This window comes from Haliotis asinina, chromosome 14 (genome assembly GCF_037392515.1).
Source record: "Haliotis asinina isolate JCU_RB_2024 chromosome 14, JCU_Hal_asi_v2, whole genome shotgun sequence".
Lineage (NCBI taxonomy): Eukaryota > Metazoa > Mollusca > Gastropoda > Lepetellida > Haliotidae > Haliotis > Haliotis asinina.
Genome location: NC_090293.1, coordinates 23,225,289 through 23,243,849, shown reverse-complemented (window position 1 = coordinate 23,243,849; position 18,561 = coordinate 23,225,289). Strand labels below are relative to the sequence as shown.

At 38.0% G+C, this 18,561-nt stretch overlaps 1 protein-coding gene across 2 annotated transcripts; it reads right to left on the bottom strand.

The window, feature by feature from the left end:
* Positions 1 to 539: 539 nt before the first annotated feature.
* Positions 540 to 18,255, bottom strand: LOC137261806 (fibropellin-3-like). Of its 2 annotated transcripts, XM_067799590.1 has the most exons (6): positions 18,169 to 18,255; positions 17,701 to 17,844; positions 11,204 to 11,320; positions 4,188 to 4,301; positions 1,580 to 1,693; positions 540 to 1,176 (listed from the first exon to the last, which is right to left on the bottom strand). In XM_067799590.1, exons 1-6 carry the CDS (start codon positions 18,197 to 18,199, stop codon positions 1,103 to 1,105), a joined length of 594 nt encoding a protein of 197 aa, XP_067655691.1. In that variant the 5' UTR covers positions 18,200 to 18,255; the 3' UTR covers positions 540 to 1,102. The 2 variants fall into 2 exon arrangements, with proteins under 2 accessions (XP_067655691.1, XP_067655692.1); XM_067799591.1 differs by lacking the exon at positions 4,188 to 4,301 and having other exon boundaries at positions 1,030 to 1,176.
* Between the last annotated feature and the right edge of the window lie 306 nt (positions 18,256 to 18,561).

Below are 18,561 nucleotides of genomic sequence, written 5' to 3'. Positions count from 1 at the left end.
AAATGTTGCGTTTTGCAATATGTTTTCCAAGTGTGTATATGCGGTTATTTCACGTGGACAACGGAATCCTCATCCATGTATATTTGTTTCCGAATGAAAATGTGTAACGCTGAAACACTTCATGCTAGACACATAAGTTTACCAATCCGATGACATTTACAACCACCATTATACTTGCAGGATTGTTAGGCTTTCTTTGTGTGTCCATGCAATCAATATAATACATCAGCAATTACTGAATTTTCGTCGCATAGCCCATACTTCCACAAACAATCCGTTTGAGAGGATAAGCTATCTGTTTAGCACATTTGAGTTGGTCATACTTTGCACAGCAACAATCTTACAGTCAGGCGGATGAAATCCGTAAGTCTTCACCAAATGCCATCGAAAATCAAATGTTAACTCAGATTGTAACAACTGACACGTTGGAATTCACGTAGATGTATATAGGTTAAGAGTATGCATAGCGTCAAATAATCTGTATACGTTAACCTTAAATACAGAACATAGTATATGTTAAAAAAAATACGAACGCAGAGTTGCCGTGAACTAAACCGTTTATTTCGACGGAACAACTAACATCGGTCAGAAGCTCAACATGTCATCTAGGTAAAGAACACGAGGACTGGAGCATGCTAATGCTTTTAATTTCAAAGACATCAAAGGCTTACTGTAAAACGATAATTTCTTAAGGAACATATTTGCAAAATGTTGAATACACAATAATACTGTGACTAATAATGGCTTTGTCATTCCGTAAGGTTCTGACAGAGGAATCAGTCTTTTCTATGGTCATTCGGACGCTCCAATCCTTCATATGCAACGCGTGTACATTTGCCACTGCATGCTTGAAAAACCACACAGATAGTTTAATAAATAGTATTATAATAGCATTACGCACAGTGAATTTGTTTTGGTGAAACATTCTCTTTTTCCAGTAAAGTAGGAAGCAAATATCAGAGGAAGATAATTACCTTCATTTCTGTTATCATACATAGTATTTAATGCACAGGAATTAGTTGTTTTTAGAAACATTTTCTTTGACATTAAAGAAAGGGGGGAGATTTGTCTTCAGTCTGTTATCGAGAGGGGACTGTGATAACTACATGAACAGAGAGGCGACCATGGGAATCAGGAACAGTTGGGAAAGGAATGTGACACGGCTTCCTCCTGATTCTGAAAAGAGAAGAGAAGCGAAAACAATATTTGAGTGAGTCCATTCTACTTCAACGACCTGAGGACGCCACAAATACGTTCTCGTTGTTGCTATACTGTCCGAACTCATCAGTCTCGAAAGAGACGAGGTCACTGGGTTCTCCTGTGTGAATTCATCATGCCATAATGAGGTAACCTATTACTTTTTTTTCTAATTGCACTGACCAAACGACGTATATCATGTTTTTTGTTCATTTCTTCTGTACAATTTTCCATTTAAATGTTAAATTTCCCGACAGGGTATGGCTGATATATTGCCGATGTGACTCTTCTGTGTGTCCAAATGTTGTCATCCTTCAGTGTAAATGAAGCATCCGTGCAATAAGTATTACAGAAATGTGTATATGTATGTAAATATACATACTTTCTTTGCAAAGGGTCCCAGTATAGTCAGCATTGCAGTCACATTTCACAGTGGAGCCAGATGTATTACAGGTCCCATGATCGCCACACTCACCGCCCCCACTTGTACATGGCGCTGTAAAGACACAGACTTTTGATAGGACAATGACTAGGTTCTGATCGCATTTATAGACACCCACAGCTAATTCAAGACAGCCTTGGATTAAGTGTTCCAAATGTCAACCACAGAGTGATACAGCCGTGCAAATGCGCACATTGGCTGTGCACCCGAAGCCATTTAAACTTCACCATGTTAACGTGTAAGTGGGCATTTAAAGCCAACCCAAGAAAAGTGCAATGAGTTTAATCACAAAATTAGACTTAATGCTTAGTTGGTGTTTACATCTGAAGCAGATTACTATAAATAACAGCATAACGATAATAGCCAAATCCAGAAGCTAGAAAAGGCATAAAGAACTGCATCTAGCCTCTATCCCCAGCATTAAGAAGTAGAAGGATTTACTTCAACACTAATAGTTAAAATCGTACATAGCACACTTGATTCCTGAAATAATTTTACGTGTCCTACCAGTTCCACATGTGTTGCCGGTTTCTGTGTGAAAGCAATTTCAAACATACGTTTACATTGTGTAAATAATTTATAAACCATGGTGTTAGAAGATTGTTGGTTTTGTGGTCTCTCGTGTGACTCCAGTTCAAAATAGAAACAAATCTATGTGCTTCACAACAAATACATCACATCACCAGGAATAGCACAAAGAGATACAATAAGCGCTAATGTCGAGTTACCTGACATGCATGCAAATACGTGTGTCATCAGATATTTTGATTCACGCCGTTGTATAAAAAATATAATGAGACAATGCAATCAATATATATCCACAACCTACAGTTGAAAAGTATTACATAGTTTGAGACACATATAAATGTGAGCAGAATTTTGCTCCTTATATTTGATTTCCAAGCTTACCTACAAAGCTTGTGTGTCATGTCAGAAGAACACAAGAAGTCCGGTTTATGTCTTTGTATATGATACATTACACTATGTGTAAGTAATATGTACACCGTAAGTGTATGCTTTAAGCTTTATATAACCGGACAGCAAGTGTTTGTATATGAAGCGATACGAAATGTCACATTCACAGAAGCATAATTCTGTTGGATTTGTTCCATCATGTGTAACTCCATTTATAGTGTATATCTAGCTATGTTCCACACAACAAAAACACAACACCATCATGAAGAGCACACGCGTTTCTTCGGACATATTCCATGACACGTGTGATATTGCATATAATAATAAACACCCTACGTCATCAATATATACCTACAACTTACAGTTGAAAGCATTACGTAGTTTGATACACAAACGTTTGTAAGACGTGAGCTGAATAGACCCATAGGTTTGGTTTTCACACTTTAACTATGAACCACTTTAGTGATCCTTATGCCAGTAGCAGTACAAGTGTTTGTCATAATATAACACAAATATGAACTGCTGAGGCTGAGATCAATTACATTCCACTGACACGTTCACTGTAATTTGCGTCATCTAACGTGATCTGCATGGTAAACTATACTTCCTGGTACCGTTTGTATTAATAAACAAAAAGCCTATAAAATTTATAGATTATATACGTCAATATAAAATCAATAACAGCCATCATCGACAAACTTCAGCAGAACGTATTCCACAACAAGCCACACTTTCAGTCGTAAATTTAAGTATACCCAACAACCTATATTTTAATGGAGAAAACCATAATGAGTCACATCCACGGGATTGCATACAAGACAATATAGATATATATATATATATATATATAGACCATTGTACGAAATGGTTTTTCGCTACATCTGCTTCTGCATAATCGAGCAGTAGGATTTACTTCAAACCTAACAGTAGCAAGTTTACACAGCACAAATTATACTGTTCCTAAAACATGTTTTACACGGCACATCAGTGCTACATGTAGCACACAGGTGCAGACACAGTCACTCGGGATGATGTCATGGCGCCGTTTGCAACAGTGCGAAAGTGGGATGGCAAGTGATGTGGGGAATTGCTTTACACAATGTACTCATACACTACGTAATGACACCGCAAAGTTAAATACCACGGCCTGTTGATCTTCATCACTATCAATAGAAGTCTCACTCCTTTCCTATAGTCCAGCTAATATTTCAGCAGCAGCCTCTTTTTCGCGATGTCATCAAGTGATTCATTTAGGGGTTGGGGGTGGGGTGGATTCCTACGTTCAACTTGAGCAACTGTTTCGTCTGTATGCTTAATGTATCTGTTTTGTTTTCAACATTTGGTTAGTGTGATATTCACACGTGTATTGAGTCACTGAGCAATTCATGCAGATAAGGATTTGGGAAATACAAGACCAGTTGGTAGCCCAGTGGTGTAGAAGTAAGGTGTATTGCAACGCGATGGATAATATACGTGCTGAAAGGAGCAACAATTTTTAATCCTTCAGTGGATCAGTGTGTACAAAAACATATTGTTTCTAAACTTTTGCATGTACGAGTACTTCGACATGACATTCTAAACAAAGTCATGTTTCTTCAGGCATTACAGAAATAGATACAAAATATGCACATACCTGTTGCACAAAGGGTACCACTATAGCCATCTGTGCAATCACATTTCACAGTGGAGCCACCTGTGTTGCAGGTCCCATGACTGCCACACTCACCGCCCCCACTTGTACATGGCGCTGTAAAGACACAGACTTTTAATAGGACAATGACTAGGTTCTGATCGCATTTATAGACACCCACAGCTAATTCAAGACAGTCTTGGAGTTAGTTCCAAATATCAACCACAGATTGATACAGCCGTTTAAATGTTGTGCACTGGCTCTGTATCTGAAGCCATTTAAAACTCACCCAAGAAAAGTGCAATGAGGTTAATCACAAAATAACTGCGTGAAAATGTTAACGTGTAAGTGGGCATTATCTTGTTGCAACGTAACGTAAATGTTTGCAAAATGTGTGCGGAATCCTTTTAGTAATGATTTCATTGTTTTCCCGTCGACGCATGCCTGTCATGGAGTTAGTGAGTGAGTTAATATTTAACGTCACATCGGCGATATTTCAGCCATATCGTGACGAGAACAAGTATGTATACATTATAAACACCTGTCGTCAAAGGACGGTAAAACAATTAGAATATCACAGGCACAATTAAAACTAGTGTGGAGAGTTAAAACAAATACCACTATTTGGACAATACAATATAAATTACGATTTATAGATCGCCAACAACTGAAAGTAGATCACCATACTAGGGACCGTGGGGACTCTGTCATGGAGTGAATGAGTGAGTTCAAATTTAACGTCACATCAGCAATATTTCAGCCATATCGTGTCGAGAACATTTAACACTAAATTGGAATACATATATCCTATAAAAACCTGTCAACGATGGAAAGTAAAAACACTAGAATATCACAAATATGAATATAAAACCAGCATGAGAAACTAAAACAATGTAATTAAAGAAGATAATACATTATAAAACACGGGCTATAGATCGCCAACAACCAAAGGTAGATCACCATACTTGGGACCATGGGGACTTACAGTATCTTTGCTACCAGCATGGACCCTAGCTGCATTTACACCATCCCTTCAGCTGCTGGAGAGTGTACGAAATGCTAGCCAAATTTAAAATGACAAGAATACTACGATTAAAAACCCGGTAGATTTAAATGTACATCGAATGTTTTTGGACTTACGAACCCTCTCAGGAGGACAACAATTTTACAATACCTCAACCCCCTTTGAGGGTACAGCCACTAACAATTTCAGTTACTAATCTAAACTACCAATAATAAAAAACATCTGTTTACAATTCATTCAACAAATCCAATTCTTTTTAAAATCCAAAAATTTAATCAGAACTCATGTTAGTAAAAAGGTCGTTCATACTACGTGATTTAAAATAGGTATCCCTTGGGATGGAATATTCAAAGGAATCAAGCAAGACATGCATGACCGTGATTCTGTCATCACAAGAGTTACAAAATGGAGGATCATCACCTTCCAATAGGTATTTATGCGTATATCTGGTGTGACCAATACAGCATCGTCTGATAATGTCCTCTTCAAATCTGGAATGACAACCCAAGTAAGAATAACCAATATAGGGTTTTATTTCATTGTAATTTATTGATGCCTATCTTGGTGTCCGACCTCTTCTGCATCAGATCACGGATATAAGATTTAATCTTAGCTTTATAATGGGTGTATGGAATAAGAAGTGGTGTCACAGATTTGTTGAGTGCTGCCTTGGCAGCACTCATCGGCCTTTGTGTTACCGGAAATGCCTACGTGGCTCGGTAACCAACAGAAGACGATGTCGTATTGGCCAGTAGCAAGAATATTATACAATTGAATAAATTCAATCAAAAGTGGATGTTTACCAGAAATATTTTAATAGCCTGAAGGCAAGAAAGAGAGTCGGAATAGATTATATACTGTTTATGTTTAGGGTTTCTTTGAATATAAGAGCCGTTAGTATGGCGTTAGCTTCAGCTATATAACTGGAACTGTTGTCTGGTAATCTAGAAGATATTGTTCTGGATCCAATGACAGTGGACCACCGTCCTTGGACCCATCTGTAAATAAGGATTTATAATTGATATATTTATCCTTTAGTTGATTATATTCTTGTTTATATTGTAATTCATTAGTTTCTGAGTTTTTAAATGTGGTCAATATTAGGTCCACTTGGGGCCTGACCAACTGCCAAGGAGAAAAAAGAAGACGGTAGCTATGTTTTCCAGCTCAATGCCGGTCGAAGAAAGAAATGGTTTAATTCTATGGCCAAGAGGGGGGACAAGAGAAGATTTTTGTGTTGCATACATCCTCATAAAGGAGATTGAAAACACAGTTAATGGCAGGGTTAGATTCATTAGAGTATAATTTAGTAATGTACTGTAAGGGTAACTTAATACGGCGCTGCTCAACAGATGGTTCATCAGCCTCAACATAGAGACTGTCAATGGGTGAAGTTCCAAAAGCCCCAAGGCAATGTCTTAGACTTTGATGATGGACAGAGCCTAATTGTTTTGAGCTGCTTTTGCAGGATCCACCATAGACGATGGAGTCAAAATCAAGTTTAGAACGCACGAGTGATCGATTTTAGATGGAGAAGGGTAGCTTGATCACTTAGCTTCCTTCACAACTTTAATTGGTTAGTTTTCGATTTAGAAAATTTAATGCCGTTTTCAAGACACCATTTATTAACCTTGTTTAAACACAACTGCAGTTGCCGTTCAATGGTATGCATGTTTTTACCACAAGAAATATTAAAATCATCCACAAATAACGATCTATCAAAAGAATCGTTTAAAACTTTTGATAAACTGTTGATCTTTATACTAAAAAGTGTGACAGACAAAATACTGCCTCGTGGAACACCCTGATCCTGATTGTAATGATCAGACAGGTATGAACCCACGCGCACTTGAAACTTTATGTTAAAAAGTTGGCTTGAAATTCAGGCAAACGACCTCGCAAGCCAAAGTCATGTAAGTCTCTTAAAATACCATATTTCCAGGTTGTGTCATATGGTTTCTCAAGATAAAAAAAGATAGACACAGCACGTTAAAGCATCATCATCAAGGTCTAAGACTTTGTCTTGGGTCTTTTAGAACTCATCCATTGACAGTCTCTATGTTGAGGCTGATGAACCATCTCTTGAGCAGCGCCGTATAAAGATAGCTTTACAGTATATCACTCAATTATACTCTACTAATCCAACCCCGTCTATAACTGTGTGTTCAATCCCCTTTATGAGGATTTATACAACAAAAAGTCTTCTCTTGTCCCGCCTCTAGGACACAGAATTAAACCCTTTCTTTCTCCTGTCGGAATTGAGCTGAAAGACATAGCGCCTTCTCGTCTTCTTTCTTTTCCTCCTTGGCAGTTAGTCAGGCCCAAGTGGACCTAACATTGACCACATTTATAAAAAAAATCGGAAACTAATTAATTACAATACAACAAGAATATAATCAATTAAAACATAAATATAGCGATTATAAATCCTTATTTACAGATGGGTCCAAGGACGGTGGCGCAGTGGCCTGTGCCACTGTCATTGGATCCAGAACAATATCTTCTAGATTACCAGACAACAGTTCTATTTTTACAGCTAACGCCATACTAACGGCTCTTATTTATAATAAGAAATCCTAAACATAAACAGTATATAATCTATTCCGACTCTCTTTCTTTCCGACTGTATTTCTTGTAAACATCCACTTTTAATAGAAATTGAATTATATAATGATCTTGCTACTGGCCAATACGACATCGTCTTCTGTTGGTTACCAAGCCACGTAGGTAACGCAATGGCCGATCTTGCTGCCAAGGCAGCACTCAACAAATCTGTGACACCACTTCTTATTCATTGCAGTGATTACAAAGCTAGCTTTAGATCATATATCCGTGATCTGGTGCAGAAAAAGTGGGACATCCAGGTAGGCATCAATAAATTACATGAAATAAAACCCTATATTGGTTATTCCTACTCGGGTTGTCAGTCCAGATTTGAAGAGGTAATCATGCAGCGATGTCGTATTGGCCATACTAGATATACTCATTCATACCTTTTGAAAGGTGAGGATCCTCTGTTTTGCATCCCTTGTGATGAGAGAACCACGGTCAAGCATATCCTGCTTGACTGTGTTGAATTCTCCATCATAAGGGATAAATATCTCAATGTAAAAACAATTAAGAACCTTTTTAACACCGTAAGTTCTCATTTAAGTCTTGGATTTTTAAAAGAAATTGATTTCATCATTGAATTTTGATTATTATGTTCTGTAGATAGCTGCATTTTAATTCACGGTAGTTTAGATTATTAACTTGAATTGTTAGTGGCTGTACCCTCAAAGGGAGTTGAAGTACCGTAAAATTATTGTCCTCCTGAGAGAGTACGTAAGTACCAAAACATTCCATGTACGTTTAGACTTCCACTATTTTTAATCGTAGTATATGTGTATTTTTAATTTTTGGCTAGATGTGACTAAATTGCTAAGAGCTGAGGGGATGATGTAAATCCAACTAAGGTCCATTCAGGTAGCAAAGGTACTGTGAGTCCCCATGGTTCCTAGTATGGTGATCTACCTTCAGTTGTTGCCAATCTATAGCCTGATTTTACGTTGTATTATCCGAATATTGCTATTAGTTTCCACACTAGTTTTAATCCCATTTGTGATATTCTAGTTGTTTTACTGGCCCTCGTTGACGGGTTTTTATAGTATCCATATATTTCATTTCGGTATTAAACGTTCTCGTCACGATATGGCTGAGATATTGCCGATGTGACGTTAAATATTAACTCACTCACTCTCTCTGCATTTCCACTGCACAATATTATTGGAATAAACTATCTTTTGGGGGGATTTATTGGAAGGCGACAAGCTACGTGCCTTAGAATGGACGTTTTCAGAAACGTCCATGTCTTCAAGAGACCCATATTTATTGAACAATTGAATTTTATTTTGTTGACTATCAGCTGCCGATTGAGACGTTGAGTGTGACTGAAATGATGAGTTTTAGAAGAAGAAGACGTTTAGGTACTAGGAACTGATTCCTCAGTCTGAGATGATATAGCAGGGTACAAGAGCTGTGGACAGTCGCAATTTACCCAAGTCAAGGTAGTTTGGCAGCCTGTGGATGGATTTTGTTATTTTAGAGCTAGATTCAAATGATGTTTTAGCTACTGTAGCTACCTTTCTGGATGATCAGATCTCTTTACCAGTATTTTTGCTTCAGAAAAAGAGATATTTTGAGTAAATTTGATTTTGTTTATCTCCATTTGTTCTTTCCAGATAGGACACTGTTTAGAAAATGAAGAATGCTCGTGTGATGCAGTTGGTGCATTTTTTAAAATCACTAGTACAATCTAGTACACCACAGTGAGCACACACAACAGACAATGTGCAAGTGGTTACACCGTGTCCATATTTCTGGCATTTAAAACACCTGAGCGGGTTTAAGGATGTACGTGTCAACTTGAATGTTGCAGTAGCCTGCCTTCACTGAGGTAGGAGCATTTGGAGTTAAAAACGTAAACAGATACGTATTTGCTTTGATGGTTTCATTGTTTCTCCAAGTTGTAAAGCGCTTGACATAAAGTACAATTTGATCCTTCATTTCTGACACTATATCAAGGTCCGACATACCACCAACCAATCGATCGTGATCTCTGACGATACCTTTACTTGTATTCAAGGTTTTGTCAGCAGGGACCGTGACCGGAATGCCCACGAAAGATTTCATGTTCATCAAGTTGGTTGCTTGCTGCTTTTTCCCGCACTCAACTAGCAGGGCACCTGAACGTAAGCGTCTTATGTTCAGCACATCCCCAGCAATACCTTGAATACCCTTGGATACTGCAAAGGGGTTAAACTTCAACGGTGTCTTGTCAGGAGTCTCAATCGCAACGAAACGCGGCCAATACTCAATCGATGCAGACGGTCTGTGGTCAGTATCAACAGGGTCAATATCAAGTGGACGTTTTGTTGGGTTTTTTTGTTGGGATTTCATAAACCATGGTTAGTGTAACATGGTTCATCATCCCAGCTCCCCACCCTCCACGAAGAATCACAAGGACAATACTAAAGCAAGCAGTCCTCCAGCTTGCAGCACCAACGATACCCGGATGATATACTCCAGTAGAAGAATTATAAAACTCTTTGCGCTTCATGCTCGTATCATGTTATGACAATGTTCCTCTGTTAAACTACTGCTGACATTAAGGTTCACTTCCATGGCAATATATATATATACAACCTTATATATATATTGCCATGGAAGTGAACCTTAATGTCAGCAGTATATATACATATACACACATATATATATATACACACACACATACACATACACATACATAAACATACACATATACATATATACATATATGTGTGTGTGTGTGTGTGTGTGTGTGTGTGTGTGTGTGTGTGTGTGTGTGTGTGTGTGTATATATATATATATATATATATATATATATATATATATATATATATATATATATTGCCATGGAAGTGAACCTTAATGTCAGCAGTAACCACAGTAAAAACAGGATCAGAAAGTAAATCAGATATGTCATATCTGATTTACTTTCTGATCCTGTTTTTACCGATGAGATGTGCTAACCAAGTCAGCGAGCCTCACCACCCGATCCCGTTAGCCGACTGTTACGACAAGCATAGTCGCCTTTTATGGCAAGCAGGGGTTGCTGAAGGCCTATTCTATCCCGGGCCTTCATGGCTCAGGTCAATGAGTAAACATTTCTTCCAAACGTGACGTAAGGTGTCAATTCACCCACTCATAATTCTAAGTTTATATCTGAATACAATATGCTATATGTTAATGGCAAATAAAAAATCAGACTTAATTTTTAGTTGGTGTTTGCATATGAAACAGTTTACTATAAATAACAGCATAACGATAATAGCCAAATCCAGAAGCTAGAAAAGGCATAAAGGACTGCATCTAGCCTCTATCCCCAGCATTAAGAAGTACAAGGATTTACTTCAACACTAGTAGTTAAAATCGTACATAGCTCAGTTGATTCCAGAAATAATTTTACGTGTCCTACCAGTTCCACATGTGTTGCCGGTATATCCGTCTGTGCAGGTGCAGGCATAGGTAGAGCCGCTGGTGTCACAGCTACCGTGAGAGCCACATTCACTTCCCCCTGAGGTGCACACAGGTGCTGTAACAAAGGCTACAGTTTCACTCGAGCGACAGGCATGTGCATCGTGCCAATTCATAACTGATTTGTCCACCCCTGGACAAGAACATGTTAAAAAGGGACGGGTCCTGGCCGAGTTGGTCGATCCTTCAACCATACTTTCTGTGTGAAAGCAATTTCAAACATACGCGTGTCCGTTTACATTGTGTAAATAATTTATAAACCATGGTGTTGGAAGATAGTTGGTTTTGTGGTCTCTCGTGTGACTCCAGTTCAAAATAGAAACAAATCTATGTGCTTCACAACAAATACATCACATCACCAGGAATAGCACAAAGAGATACAATAAGCGCTAATGTCGATTTACCTGACATGCATGCAAATACGTGTGTCATCAGATATTTTGATTCACGCCGTTGCATAAAAAATATAATGAGACAATGCAATCAATATATATCCACAACCTACAGTTGAAAAGTATTACATAGTTTGAGACACATATAAATGTGAGCAGAATTTTGCTCCTTATATTTGATTTCCAAGCTTACCTACAAAGCTTGTGTGTCATGTCAGAAGAATACAAGAAGTCCGGTTTATGTGTTTGAATATGATACATTACACCATATGTAACCGCACCGTAAGTGTATGCATATGAAACATTATGCTTGATATAACCGGACAGCAAGTGTTTGTATATGCATATGAAGCAATACGTAATGTCACATTGATAGAAGCATAATTCTGTAACTGCATTTATAGTGCATATAAAAAACACAACACCATCACGAAGAGCACAAGTGTGCTAGTACGTGTTGCTTCTGACATATTCCATGACACACAAGATTAGCCACAAAATAAAATGACACATATTCTACGGCTAAAAAGTGGAAGATTAAATCTGACTTAAACCGTTTTGGGATTTACATACCCTCTCAGGAGGTCAATAAGTTTACGGTACTACAACCCCCTTCGAGGATACAGCCTCTAACAATCTTTGGTGCTCATTCAACCTCCAATCATAAGTCATGTAACAGGTCTAATTCTTTTAAAAACGCAATGATTAAACGATAACTAACATCTTTAAAAGATCCTTCATAGTTTTTTATTTAAAATAGTTATCCCTTGTGATGGAATATCGCACGAATACTATAACGGGTGTCATCTGACATATTCAATGATCTACCCGGCTATTTTGAAAAGCCTATATTATCACTTTTCAGTTTAGTATAATCATTTCAGTTTAGCATAATCTTAATCACTATTATGCAATATTTGTTTGCAGAAAAAAGGTAGAATTACAAATATGTCTTGTTTACGCATTTATGTAATGTATAGTTCATTCGACCTGTTATAAAAATAATCACTGTGACGAGAGATAGCCTTACATTTCACCGGTTGGTTTGTCACACCCATAACCTGGGTTCACCATGTGTAAAGCTAATTCCCGGTAACATTTGCTCGCTCAGGGCTAAAGGCACTTGTTTCAAGGTACATCGTGCCATCATTCCTGACTGACGCTTTATGTATATGATACAGCTTATAATTTTGTTTATATGATACAAAATCAATCAGAGTATAAAAAATAGATCGTCAGACATTGTACTGCAGGGATATATAATATATATGAATATCCCTCATAGGTTTGTTAACTTTAACTGCCGAATATTTCTGGCGGGACGCCTATTCATGAGACGATTGACGGGTTCAACCAAACAGTGAAAAGAGCATTTGATCATACACAGTCGACTCAATGGTAAAGGAAGATATTAAAGGACCACTAAACTCAATTTTTGGGTACTCTTTTTATCACTGCATATGAAAGACTTTTGGTTAGTCATAAACGAAACACCATTTTCTTTTTTAAAAAACTTGTGGTTAATTAATACCAAGCGCTTAAAAGTTGCTAAAAAGCCGTCTGCTTCTCTCTCGCCCGCAAACGAAACCGCAGACAGGTTACGTAACTGTGTCGCCAGAGCCCTACAGTGACGTCATAGAAGGAACGGTTTCCAGTTAAATGTATAGAAAATGTGTAGAACGCTCGTCATTTTGCTGATTTCTCGACGTCACCAAAGACATGTCGAATTGTTGTGTTGCCGCCAATTGTCCCTTGGGGTCGGGTGAAGGTGTTACTATGCACAGATTTCAACCAGACTCCGTAGTTTGTGCTTAAATTGGTTGTTAGTGTGTGCGAAGTGAGCTTTGTGGAAGCCTGTGGTATATACTAAATCGGATGGTTCGCCCCCTACCACGCTTCCAGGATAGAAAATGGAGTTTCATCGAGTTTATAAAATCAAGACTGCTTACTACACATTGCTGACCAAAAGGATTTTGCGTGGATATAACGCTTTCTTCCTCGGAAACGAGGCTGTGGTCGAAGTGACAATATTATGGTAAGTAATATTATATTGACCCCTTATATTGACCGATTCCAAGAGTGAAATTGTTATGTTATAAGCAATGTCATGTAAAATCCTAATGTCCATCAATAAAATACATATTTTACTACCAGCAGAAAGTAATTTTGATTTTGTAAGTCGGTGAAAACAAACTTAAATAGCATTCATCCTCAGACAGGGCGCCGCCATTTTTGAAAATCGTGAAGTCACGGGCTAAAGTCCGTTAGAATTACTGAGATTATGATTTGTTCTCATCAAGTTAGAAAATCAAAACTACTTTTTACTAGTAGTTAAATATGCATCTCAATCATGGCCAAAAGGATTTTGCATGACACAACTTTTAACATAAGGACTTCTTCCAAGGAAGCAAGGTGGGGGTCGAAGTGACATTTATATTGCAAGCAATGTTATATTGACCTCCACCTCACTTCCAAGAGTGAAATTGTTATGTTATAAGCAATGTCAAGTAACATCCTAATGTCCATCAATAAAATACATATTTTACTACCAGCAGAAAGCAATTGTCCTTTTGTAAGTCGGTGAAAACAAACTTAAATAGCATTCATCCCAAGACAACGGGCCGCCATTTTTGAAAATCGTGAAGTCAAATCCATTTGAATTAATGAGATTATGTATGGTTTGTTCTCATCAAGTTAGAAAATCAAAACTACATAAATACGTATTTGAATCATTACCAACAGGAGTTTGCATGACACACCCTGTAACATAACCTAAGCGAGGTCGGGGTCGAAGTAAACATACTGCGCGATAAATTTCTTCACTTGCTAAATTTACTTGGTTTGTAACGTTCACTCACCAGTATGTAGACACTTGTCAATAAATGTCTTTTTACTTGGTCTCATAATCCTAATTAATTTATAATCATACTTGTATGCATTTTGAAACTTAATATAAAGAAGTGATCTGCGAATGTATAACAGGAACGTTATATGTAGACATTTCATAGTTTTCCTATATGATTCATAATTCGCACCCACGCCCTAGTGTATGTCGTCTGCATCATTACACTTAACGACGAAAACAATGGTTCTGTTGAAAGCTACGACAACGTATTAAAAACAAAAATGCAAATATAAAAATTAAAGTTATGGGAGCAATGTCAGGCTATTACCTTCTTCGAGGAATGTATCCATCAATATCCACAAAAACAAGTGATATATAATTCATCTGGAGATTTTCCAAGTGATGTGTTTTTTTAACAGTCTAATATACGAAAACGTGATGTATCGTTTCAGGTTTTTCACATTGCTGTATAGTTTCATTGGTTACCCAAGATAGCACACCTGGCAACTAATTGCATAATGTGCGTCATTCTTTTTAAAAAGTTATTTAGTTAGCCAATAATGAGCAATCAATCAATGTATTGGCGGTTAATCCTTTGAAAGAAGGGCGTTGCTTTACGTAGACACAGACACGACAGAGTGTATTCAGTATAGATTAGTAAATGTTCATATACATAAACACTACCTTTTGACAAATCCCCCATTTAAATCCCCATAAAACTAATTAATCAATCAGTGTGTTATCGGTTAATCCTATGATCTATCCAGACAAAAGAAATGCCAGATGGGGGCCTTTGTCGGGTAATCTAAGTGGCGTTGCCACTAATCATATCTGTTATAAATTCATTAACTGAGCATCAAGTGAATGATGACAAATAACGTGTAGGTTTATACCACCTAACACGGATTACAACCTAGCGACACCAAGTGATTTTGACAGAATCGTCTATGAAAACAAGGGTTGTAACTCGAAAACTAGGCAAAGCAGGAGACAAAACTAATTGATAGTAGATTGTGAGAACATATAGCTGTCATTTTTCTCAACAGCTTTCGCGATTTCAGGTTTGTACAAACCTGTAAACGAAATAGTTCAACCCCTGAAATGTAGATGAATACTGCACAGACCCTCGTTTCTATACCCACTATGACGTCACGGAGACGCGCCGCTCTGATTGGTTGAAATTTCGTTTGCGGCTGAGAATTTTGCACTATTGACAAAATGGTCGATTTAAGGTAATTAAAGATCGAAATGAGCATTTTTAATGACGGGGTTTCATTTATAACGATGTCAGCAAGTGATTCTGCGTTTGTACCATATTAGAGTATATGTGACCTTTAATACATTTCTGGAATGTTTAGGCTGTGTTCCCAGAGCAATGAAGGAAACCAAGTGATTCTCAGAGATGGTGCTTGTGGAGAACTTTATCGATTTGGTTTCTGCAAGAGGACCGGAGGCTTCCAATTCAGTTCCACCTCTATGGAGTTCTTCTTGTGCTTGTGACTTTCCGTTTATGAGATCTTGTAAACTAAACCTGATTATTAATTCTGATAATCAAAATGTTGTTGGCCTTAGATGTTTGAAGCTTAACATGATCATACTGGAAATCTTTTTGTGAAGACGTCATTACAAAGAATGAAAAAGATGCACAGAAGAAGGATTCAAAATCAACCCCTTTTCCTATTTCATCATCGTTGAAAAAGTTAACACCAGCTTTGAAATCTGGTTGGAACTCGTGTATGAAGCTAGTCTGTTTCATTTTGTTTACAGTTGAGCTAGTGAGAAGCGTCGATGATTCTTGAGATCCAATGTCATATTGAGTTAATCGAGTAGTGGTATAACATTGTCAAAACCGATCTGAAAGCAACTCATCTGCAAGCTGACACCAGTGCTGATGCTACAGTTTGTCCAGGGGGCACGGTCGAGGTCGTATTTAGATAAAGTACCCCTTTCATTATCCATAGAGAATCCCTCCATGCTCGTACCTTAATGCTCAAGGCTTTGCCGATCTCACACATTTCGTACTGTGGAGCGTTTGTCATCACGTGTTTTAGGAGGATGGGAGTAGGGCTTCTTCACAAAATACATCAGACTACGGTTCACGTTTCATTTGCCAACCACTGTATATGTTAGAAGATAAGTAACTGTACGAGATGCTTCAAGTTTGCTTCCACAATCAAACATCCCTCCAATACCGCACATTCGGTTTTGAGACGGAGCAGGCCTTATGATCAACTAAATATCGGAACCTTCTTTTATGAAACCAACGGGTGCATGAAATTGAAAATTTGACTCCCGCCCTGAAGTATTATACTTTAAGCCCGAGGTAAGTGGGAAAAACAGACGGGTGCTAATTGAAAGAGCTGACATCGTGCGATTACGCAAGGTACTCTTACGTACTATCAGACAAAAACGTCAAGAAGGATTCAAACCAGTGATTTTGGATGAAACGCCAGCCACACTGCAAGCACACATTGGCTAGTACGGTCTGCTACCGAAGCATGTAACAGGAAACTACCATTGGGCAAAGGTGACATGGTGTCATGGACAGTGAACTAACATAGCGTGTAGGATCCAGAAACAAAAGCTCCAACATCCAACAACGAGAAAAAATGACTAGCATGGCTAGGAAAACAAGATTATCCATTTTTATCAAAAACAATAAAACCTGTTCTGTATAACGTAATAAATCATAGCAAAACAACGCCAATAAATAGTGTACATCAAATTCTCAAAGCTTCAAGGCAATGAAACTTGCCATAAGCTTTGCCGTGTCATTTTCTTCTAAATCCAATGGAACTGGGGTATCAGATCTCTGACGTGGGTTGAAGAAATCCAATTTTCGGACGTTCATAACGAATTACACTGTAAAATAACACCTGTAATCTGGCAAATCTGTGCAAAGAAAGTTGAACATGAAATAAAGGAGACCAGTATTGTTCCTCTATTTCAGATTCACGTGGTTATATCAGTGGCTAGATGAATTTCATTCGACGATAATATAGCATCCTTACATCTGACGCTCAGGTTAAACTTCTTGGTCAAACAACCTTGTTTTAGATCTTCCCAGTCTGAGTAGATATTCTGGCCCATCAAAACGAAACAGATTCGCAAAATGGGGAGCAGTACTGGAGATGAATATTTCACACTGTAGTCTGTGTATACACATATGCATTGTGCACATATGTAAAGTGTTGTTTTTACCTGTTGAGCAGTCATCTCCACTGTATCCATCTGTGCACACACATGGTGCGGATGTATCAGGGCAGGTACCGTGGGAGTTACAACTGGAGGCGTCAGCACAGTTGCCAGCACGGACTTCTCTGATCCCAGCAAGGATCATCACAGCTACAAAAAATACAAAACAGACCACTATACACCCGTGGTTTCAGTAGGTGTACTACTCGAAAACAGTTAAACCCGCAGTTGTCAAGGTGCATGTTTTGATGAATCAGAGAATACATATGATGGGTGTTACATTCTCATTACATGTTTCATTAAATATGTTGAATAAGTTATGAGAACTGTTCACGACAACCTTATGCCATCAACCAAATCTCTTGAATTGAACAAAGTGTTTAATTTACAGCAGCGTTCAACGTTGTTGTCACATTTCTAACATTACTAACCTGGAAAATATCGCTTAAAATAGACATAAAATAATGAAGTTACCTGCGCAGATGAACAGAACAGTACGGTCCATGGTCGTAGTCACACAACCTGCAATCAGTGACGGAGAGGCCTGTGGCTATTTCAGGTTTTCCGACGTTTTATATAAGGCTGGATAGCGCTGACTTTTTTTGTCATGTCACATGTCCTAGTAACAGTTGCTCACAGACCACATTGCATGCGTGGACTGTACACTGATTGGGCATATCGGTAATGGCTTTAGTTTGCTCTCTACGACTCGAAAGATCTATCTCAATTAAGAACTGTCTATATAAAAATATATCATTCCTTATTATAGGAGGGAGAGAGAGAGACAGAGAGAGAGAGAGAGAGATGTTCTGCCCTACTCATCACTGACACAACTGATAGACATTATTTGATTTTTGTCTGCAGTGA

Coding starts and splice junctions, on each gene's coding strand:
- LOC137261806 (XM_067799590.1), bottom strand. CDS start 18,199: ATGGACCGTACTGTTCTGTTCATCTGCGCAG. Junction 4,302..11,203: donor CGGCAACACATGTGGAACTG/GTAGGACACGTA, acceptor GTGTCTTTACAG/CGCCATGTACAAGTGGGGGC. Junction 1,694..4,187: donor TGGTACCCTTTGTGCAACAG/GTATGTGCATAT, acceptor GTGTCTTTACAG/CGCCATGTACAAGTGGGGGC.